Raw genomic sequence first — 8,692 nt, 5'->3', positions numbered from 1 at the left:
CCCTAACTATTTCGACATTTTTTTAATGCAGGAGCACTTACTCTATATTTAGGCATATGTTGAGATCAGTTGCATAGTCGGTTGTATGGCTCTATAAGATAATCCAACATGCGAAGGCCTTTGCATTACTCATGGTTGCTTCTACTGATATGAATCACATAAACAAGTTACTGGATGGTGTCAATGATTTGGATGACAATCTTGACCTCAAGAATCTGCACATTACCTTTGAGGTTGGACTTTTAGCTATCCTTCATCAATCATCAATGTTCTTAGGTTTACCATTTTTCAGGAGTTTTGTTGGAAGGCTCTAAAATATGCATGATCCATCACATGTAAGGTCTTCTACACCTGCCCTGTGTACGCAGTTTGAATTAGCTATTACCAATGGAAACATATTCTTCTAGGTTTCCTTGGAAGAAGGATTGTGTCTAACATGTTAATTGTGGCTAGATAACACCCATTTATAACTAATCAATGCCTTTTATAAATTGACGAAATAGGCCCCCAACTTTAAATGAGCTGATGAGGGATAATGATGTTCAAACGTCTCTAATTTGTATGCCATTGAGGTAGTCTTATTTTGTTTCTAGAACATATTTTTCTTGCTCTCTTTTTTGGGAGGGGTAGCAGGTCCAATGATGGAGCTGCTATGCTGACTTTTGATGTGCTCTGAAACTCCATAGTTTGCTAGAAAATAGGTTCCATTATGTAAGAAGTACAATATAGAATCTAGGAACCCCAAAGTGGTACTTCAATCAGAAAATTAATTACATGAAAAACAAAGTTCAAGCTTCATTTGTTAGAGAACGCATGATCATCAAGGTTTTTTTTATTTGTCACACATTTGTTTCATAGTTGATTCACCAGTAATGATTTTACCTGTGCAGATTTTTTTTTGAAAGGTTCAGATTGGCTACTGCCTTTTTTGTTTTTGAAAAATTCATCAGTAATGATATTCAATATTGCATTCACAGATATGCAATCAATGAAGAATCTTGTTTATTTGCATACTTGTTTGGAAATGCCCAGAATCTTGTAAAATCTAATGCATAGCTCAATTAACGGGTCATTCTTTATGTTTCAGTTATGTCTATCAATTGTTTTTGCAATGCGATGGGTTTTTTCTGAAGTTTTGCAGATGAAAACTAACTCCTACTTATGTGCTATATTTACTACTCAGTCGTGGCAATTCTCCAATATATGTGGATGATACCTTTAAGGTTGTTACATGCAGGTAATTTTGACATTTTTTTTAATGCGCTTGATAGTATGAATATTACTATTTGCTTGAAAATTAGAGTTGATGTTCTAATCATGTAGAATAAAATTATAGTATATCAAAGTTTTGGCGTGCCATGTAGTAACCAGTTCCGTAGATGTGGGCTATGGTGGTGTTCCAGACTGCTAAGTATACATATTATTAGGTGGCCTGGATCAGATAAGTAAACTTATTTTTTCTACATATGCTAATTGAATGAATCTTTTTAGAAGTTTCTGTAATGAGATTGTAAAAGTACTGATGCCTTGTCTTAGTTAATTTTGAATATGTTTCCTGAAGACCAAATGTTGTTACTTTACTGATTCAGATAACAAAAAGAAATTACTGATTTAGAAGATGATTGACAATCTTCAATGAGAATAGAGGACAACCTCGCACATGAGCCTTCACGTGTTGGCATGCCTGCACTGCCAATGCATCTTCAACATGAGTTGAGGGAGGGCGCTGATGCCTTGGGGGGCTAGATGATCGAGATCTAAGCACCTAATGGCCAGGTGGGGTTTATTAGGTATGGAGCAGAAGCCATTGATGGTTGGGACATCATTGTGCTGTAATTTTTAACATCGTTTTGCTGTATTTTTTTTATGAACTACAGTTCAAACTCAGTGTGCACAACATATCAATGGTGGAAATCATGTTACACCCTTGCCTAATTCCTTTACACCTTTGTCTAGAAATTGTAGTTCAAATTCAGTACCATGATGATGATGGTTGAAAGCATTCACACTTAAAGATTATATTGAAAAGGCTATTAGGCAAGGTCGAAGAGCTCTTCCGGACAACCATTAGGACTGAAAGATTGAAGCAGTAGTGCCTATTCTGGTCCCTGACGTTTAGAGACCAGCTTAGTCTAACAATCAGAGGATTTTGGTCTATGGTGAAACAACATATATTTGTCTTATCTCACTATATGCAGAAACCAAGTATTGGTGTTAGATATGCTACCAGAATCTGTCTATTGGAACCCATGTTTACCATTTGTGCAATTTTCAAGGACATGGCCTGTATAAATGTCTTGCAGTCATGGCATTTGATAAGTGTGAGAATGAACACCAATGTGCTATACCATGACTGTGTTAATTTTAGGAACTTTGTTTTTTTGGATTAAATATCATTTCCATGTCGGTGTTTAATTTTATAATACTATTATATTATTGTGCGATCTATATATTTTAATATAAATTTTTTTTTGTCCCGTAGCAACGCACGGGCACACTACCTAGTAATAATTATAAAAAAAACAAGCGAAAGTGATTAAATAAACGAAAGTACTAAACAGCCCCTCAGCGGGAGGACAACCGGAGGGGAACGCAGAAGAGGCAGGCGTCCAGGAAAAACGGCCACAGGGACGACCCCACGCTGCCCCACCGCAAAAGCGCCTGGCATGCAGCTGTACTGGACTGGAGTGGACTGACCGGGCAGAGAGGACCGGCCCCGCGCGCCTCCCCGTACGCCCACCACCAGCCTTATCCTGACTCCACCGAGTTCGCATCCACATTCTCACACTGACAGCTGGGATCCATGTCCACCTCACGGGTCCGGACCCACGTGTCCGCGACAGGGCCGGGACCGCTGGCGACGAGGAAATAGGCCCAGGCCCCCGCGCGCGCAGGGGAACAGCTCACCGGACCAGGATCCAGGCTGGTCACCACTCCTTCCCCATCGAAAACACACCCCAGCCGTGCCAACCTTTCCTCTTCCTCTTCCCCCCCCTTCCGGTCTTCGTCTCCGATTCCGCCCGCCATTGCCGCCACCCACCCGCATTGCCTCGCCTCGCATCACCGACTCGTCGTCGTCGCAGGCATTGCGACCTGCCTGCCGGCCACGCAGCACCGCCTCGTCCGGCTCCGGGGTGCACCCGACCACGGCGCCATGCTACTGCCGCATCCGCCTCAACAAGCTCCCCTACCAGACGGCGTCGGCGCCGCTCCTGCCACCCACCGAGGAAGGCCACATATAACACAGGTCTTGTTTAGTTCTACCTAACTACTAAAATATTTTGAAGATTTTACGTTACATCAAATTTTGTGGCAAATACATGGAAAATTAAATTAAATATAAATAAAAATAATAACTAATTGTATAATTTACGTTATAAATCTTTTGAAACCAGTTGATCTATAATTAGATAATAATTATAAAATAAAAACAAAAATACTAAGATACTAATTTTTTTTTTTTTGTCCCACCAACTAAACGAGGCCACAATCCACGACGGCAGCGGCAGCGGCACCAACCACCCACAGAGAAGGCATGAGCAAAACCGGCAGCGCGCGCCGCGACGCTGGTGGGCAGCACAGCGCAGCATAGTCCGGAGAGTGGAGGTGGACTCGAGGGTGACTCTCGCTGTCCGACTACGCTGTCTGCAACTGCTGCGGACAAGCGAAACCAACAGCAAGGGCCTCGCCACCAAACCGCCGGCGCCGCGGCCTGCAGCCTGCTATGCTACCCTGTACCTCTCGCTCTTATCCCCACCCCCTCTCGCTTTCTCCCCTCTACAAGAAAGCGACCACCGCTGTGAGTGAGTCAAGAGAGCTGCACTGAGAGAGAGAGAGAGAGAGGCGGAGGCTTCCGCTATCCGTGGCCAAAAGATCGATCGAGTAGCCAGCAAGAAGAAGAAGAAGAAGAAGAAGAAGAAGAGAGATGAACGCCGACTTCGGCGCACCCAAGGAGCTCGCGGGGGGGCTGCAGCATCGACGGGCCCTCTACCAGCCTCCCCTCCCGCCATGCCTGCAGGTGATCACCAATTTTCATTTGATTCCCTGCGATTCCTGTCCGCCTGCTCATCTCTGCTTGCTCTGTAACATCACCACTCTTGTCGTTTCTGTGTTGTGGCGTGATTCTGAGTTCCTCATAAAATTTTTTTTTGGGGGGGGGGGGGGGTTTATTGGGGGTTTTGTTACCCTTCTTGATTCCTCTATCAATCCACGGCCAAACAAATCGGTTTTAATTAACCCAATTCCTTCTCCCCGGTCCAGGGGCCGACGGTGAGGGCCGAGTACGGCGACGCGACCACCACCATCGACCCCACCTGTGCCCAAGCCGTCGCGCAGGCCTTCCCGCACACCTTCGGCCAGCCGCTCGTCAGCTTTGTCGCGCCGTCCGCCGACGCCGCAGCTGCTGAGGAGCGCCACCCGATCAGGTCTGCCTCAGGACGCCCAGTCTAGTCTTGTGCGTGTGCGTCGCGAGATCGGGCGAGGAGGCTTGCCTGATTTTACTTCCTCTGTAGGGTGGGCGTGGTGTTCTCTGGGAGGCAGTCGCCGGGAGGGCACAACGTCGTCTGGGGCCTCCATGACGCACTCAAAGCCTACAATCCTCAGAGCGTGCTCTACGGATTTGTCGGTAACCAAAATCTCCCAATTTCTTGAAAATTACCTATTCGATCACACTTTTTTTTTTTGCTATAAAAGTGCCTTTTCCTTTTTTAATCATTTGTGTGCTTCGTATTATAGGTGGCACGGAGGGACTGTTTGCAAACAAGACGTTGGTGCTCACAGACGATGTTCTTGCTTCCTATAAGAACCAAGGTTGGGGCCACTTGTTGTCCCCCAACTAATTGTGGCCATTTTTCTGTGATTCTCAAATACTGACATATCTTGTTTGCTCTTTTCAAGGTGGCTTCGATTTGCTCGGTAGGAGTATCGATCAGATCCGCACTACTAAGCAAGTGAATGCTGCAATGACAACATGCCGCAGTCTGAACTTGGATGGGTTGGTCATCATTGGAGGTAGACACCCAATGCTCACCAAAGGCTACCAAAACCCGGTCATCTTTTGTTTTGACTTAATATGCATGCACATGCCACAAGTGATGATTCTTATTTTATAAACAAATTGACCAAGCAGTTGGTGGTCATCACAGAAGTTTAAATCTTGTTGTGTTCTAACATGTGAAAACGCAGTACATGTTTATAGTAAGAATTACCATGAATTTTCTCTTGGTTCAAGCTAACATTTAAAAAAAACATTGTTCTCACTCTGTTTACAGGAGTGACCTCCAATTCAGATGCTGCACAGCTTGCAGAGACCCTTATACAGAATAACTGTAAGACCAAGGTATAACTATTATTAGTCTAAACTGTTTTTAAATGATCATATTCTTCAAGCACACCAAAAATCTCTAAGAATGCAAAACCCATTAAACAGGTCGTTGGTGTGCCAGTTTCATTGAATGGTGACCTCAAGAACCAGTTCGTTGAAACAACAGTTGGATTTGATACAGTGTGCAAGGTAAAACACATAGTCTAGTAGACATTTTGCATAATGTGTCGATCATGATTCGTGAAGGGCTTGGAATCAAATATGACATACCACTGTCGATCTGTCACTAATGTCATTTTGTGTGGTAACTACTTTACAGGTTAATTCACAGCTTGTAAGCAATGTTTGCCTCGATGCAATCTCAGCTGGAAAGGTAATTATCCTGTCACCCATTTGGATTAGTAACTGAGTAGACTGTAATCATTATTGCTACTAAGAACTATTGGCTGATGTGTTTTCTTCCTTTCAGTACTATTATTTTGTTCGTCTGATGGGACGGAAAGCATCTCATGTTGCCTTTGAATGTGCACTTCAGTCACACCCAAACATGGTATGATTGTATCAAATTTGTGGTCATAACTCTCTACTATACAATGTGAAGAAAGAGCATCAGCATCCTTTTTTTTCAATTGTTCTTTGCAGCTCATCTTAGGAGAGGAAGTAGCATTGTCAAAACTCACTCTGATGGAAATTATAAACAAGATATGCGATGGTGTACAAGCAAGGGCAGAATTAGGTTTGTACAGTTCTTTGATTGTTATGCTGCATCAATTAGTAGAAAAAAACTTGTATCTTTGGTTGAGGTAAATTTTCTAGTCGATCAAGGTATCAGGGTACTGTGATAAATCTTAGACTAAAAGACTGGTTATCCATCTTCAGGGATGTGATAAATCATAAACTAAAAGACTGATTATCCATCTTCAGGGAAATATCATGGTGTGCTTGTAATTCCCGAAGGACTTATAGAAAGCATTCCAGAAATGTATGCTCTTATTCAGGTATGTGTGATCTATCTTCTGGGAAACAATGGGATGATAAATAGCATTATTTCAGTTCCATCTTATTATTTTCTGTTCAAATACCCCAGGAAATCAATATCCTTCACAACAATAATGTTCCGGTGGCTGAGATGTCATCACAACTGTCTCCATGGGCAGCTGCTCTGTTCCAGTTCTTGCCACCCTTCATCAGAAGAGAGGTATTGCATTGCTAACAAAGTTGGATTTTCTTAATATTTATAACATTGAGATAAACTATGGATTAACTATTTGTAATATTTCACTCAGCTGCTGCTCCACCAAGAATCAGATAACTCTGCACAGTTGTCCCAGGTTTTGCGATTCTGAATGCCCAACAACTACTCGGTCAGAACTTATTTAATAATTATTGGTATTATAGTGTCCTTTTATTTTCAGATTGACACGGAGCAACTGTTAGCCCATCTAGTAGAAACAGAAATGATAAAGAGAACAGTAAGTTCCATTGTTGTCACTATTTCTTGGTGTTTTCGTCTCTGAATCTGTCCATAGTGATTGGGAATGTTTGATATTCAGAAAGAAGGAAGATACAAGGGAAGGAAGTTCAGTTCAGTTTGTCATTTCTTTGGATATCAGGCTCGAGGATCTATACCGTCAAATTTTGACTGTGACTATGCTTATGTGAGTATTATATCATATCACTGAGATTTTATAAAACTGAATGTTCTGATGATCTAATCCTTATGTTATTCATGATAACACTAAACATTTTAGGCTCTTGGACGTATCTCCCTGCATATGATCACAGTTGGATTGACTGGGTACATGGCAACTGTGGCTAACCTGAAAGACCCTGTTGACAAATGGAGATGTGCTGCTGCTCCTTTAACTGTAAGATGCCACTGACCATGCCTTCAACATCAGATTCTGAAAGATTACTATCTATCTATGTGCTCATTACTGACCTAGTTGCACTCTACCAGGCGATGATGAGTGTCAAGAGGCATTTACGTGGCCCTGGAGCAATCCCTATAGGAAGACCTTCCATTCATCCTTCCCCCATTGACCTAAAAGGGAAGGCTTATGAGTAAGTCCACACAGACAGGACTCAATATCTGTTCCTGCTTTTCTGATTACTCAAGGAAACGATGCAACGTTGAGGGAAGGTGTACTGAATCAATTTTGTTCCTGCATCATTCAGGTTGCTGCGAGAGAAGGCTTCAAGCTTCCTCCTCGATGACTTCTACAGGACTCCAGGAGGCATTCAGTTCGAAGGGCCTGGTTCAGACGCAAAGCCCATCACACTGACCATTGAGAACCAGGACTACATGGGCGACATTGAGATACTGAAAGAGTATCTTGGCAAGGTTGGGACCGAAAATCCTTTCATCTGCTTCAGAGTAGTTTCAGATAGAAAAAAAAAAGGTTTCCATTTAAGAAGCAGGTCCTAACATTGACATGCCCAACGATGATGCGCTGCCAGGTTAGGACCATGGTGAAGCCAGGGTGCTCCCGGGAGATCCTGAAGGCAGCAATCAGCTCCATGGTGTCGGTGACGGATGTGCTTACCGTGATGTCCCACCCCCTCAACACCGAGCTGCCCCTCTACCATTTCAAGTGAGCGAGGGCATCAGTCTGCTTTCGTCTGGGTTATTTGTAGAGTGCTTTTTGTAACAGCAGAAGATTCTGCTTCATTGGCTGCCGGTATTTTGTTTGGGTGAGAAGCACTGGGTTGATGCCAATAAACACCGAAACTGTCCTTGATCCTGATCCTGAACTGTAGTTATTGCTGGATTGGAAAATGCATGTTTTCGACCTTGGTCGGCTGCAGTTTAAAGTGCAAAACCCATCTGATTGAGATCGAGTCAAGCTAGTTGTAGTATTGGTGGCAGTATTCCAGTTTTCAAGAGGTCTCTAGAAATATCCATAGATGCCATGTGAGAGTCAAGCTAATCCATCCTAAATTATAAGATGTTTGACATTTTTTACATCAAATTTGATCATTTGTCTTATTCAAAAATTTATGCAAAATACTATATATTTTGTCATGACTTGGTTTATTAATAAAAGTTCTTCAAGAATGATTTCAATTTTACTATTGCATAAATTTTTTGAATAAAACGAGTGGTTAAACTTGGGGTCAAAAAAGTCAAACATGTTATAATTTGGGATGGAAGGAGAACCCTTTTTATATCGTCATTCAAATTCTAGCTACATGTCTTTTTTTGTTTTTAGCCTTCTTTGAAAGTTTTTCTTAAATATGCCTCGAGAGGTCATTCAAATTCTAGCTACATGTCTTTTTTGTTTTTAGCCTTTTTTGAAAGTTTTTCTTAAATATGCCCTGATAGGTTTGATTTCTGACTTGGTGCCAATACTTTCGACCCTAAGGTTA

General features: G+C 42.4%; 1 protein-coding gene across 1 annotated transcript; it reads left to right on the top strand.

Moving 5' to 3' along the window:
* LOC110432881 (pyrophosphate--fructose 6-phosphate 1-phosphotransferase subunit alpha-like) lies at positions 3,457-8,229 on the top strand. The gene is made up of 19 exons (XM_021453980.1): positions 3,457-4,018; positions 4,261-4,424; positions 4,512-4,624; positions 4,735-4,809; positions 4,897-5,010; positions 5,271-5,338; positions 5,429-5,512; positions 5,643-5,696; positions 5,793-5,873; positions 5,966-6,059; positions 6,248-6,321; positions 6,411-6,521; positions 6,610-6,654; positions 6,739-6,795; positions 6,877-6,981; positions 7,075-7,191; positions 7,284-7,387; positions 7,502-7,667; positions 7,784-8,229. The coding sequence occupies exons 1-19, from the start codon at positions 3,926-3,928 to the stop codon at positions 7,919-7,921; spliced, it is 1,857 nt and encodes a 618-aa protein (XP_021309655.1). The 5' UTR covers positions 3,457-3,925; the 3' UTR covers positions 7,922-8,229.

This window comes from Sorghum bicolor, chromosome 2 (genome assembly GCF_000003195.3).
Source record: "Sorghum bicolor cultivar BTx623 chromosome 2, Sorghum_bicolor_NCBIv3, whole genome shotgun sequence".
Classification (NCBI taxonomy): Eukaryota; Viridiplantae; Streptophyta; class Magnoliopsida; order Poales; family Poaceae; genus Sorghum; species Sorghum bicolor.
This window is presented reverse-complemented; position numbering and strand designations above follow the sequence as displayed.

What these genes read in the sequence shown, in the direction of transcription:
- LOC110432881 (XM_021453980.1), top strand. Translation starts at nt 3,926, where the DNA reads ATGAACGCCGACTTCGGCGCACCCAAGGAGCTCGCGGGGGGGCTGCAG. An exon ending in CGTGCTCTACGGATTTGTCG is followed by an intron (nt 4,625 to 4,734) that starts GTAACCAAAATC and finishes TTCGTATTATAG; the next exon opens with GTGGCACGGAGGGACTGTTT. An exon ending in GTGCTGCTGCTCCTTTAACT is followed by an intron (nt 7,192 to 7,283) that starts GTAAGATGCCAC and finishes GCACTCTACCAG; the next exon opens with GCGATGATGAGTGTCAAGAG.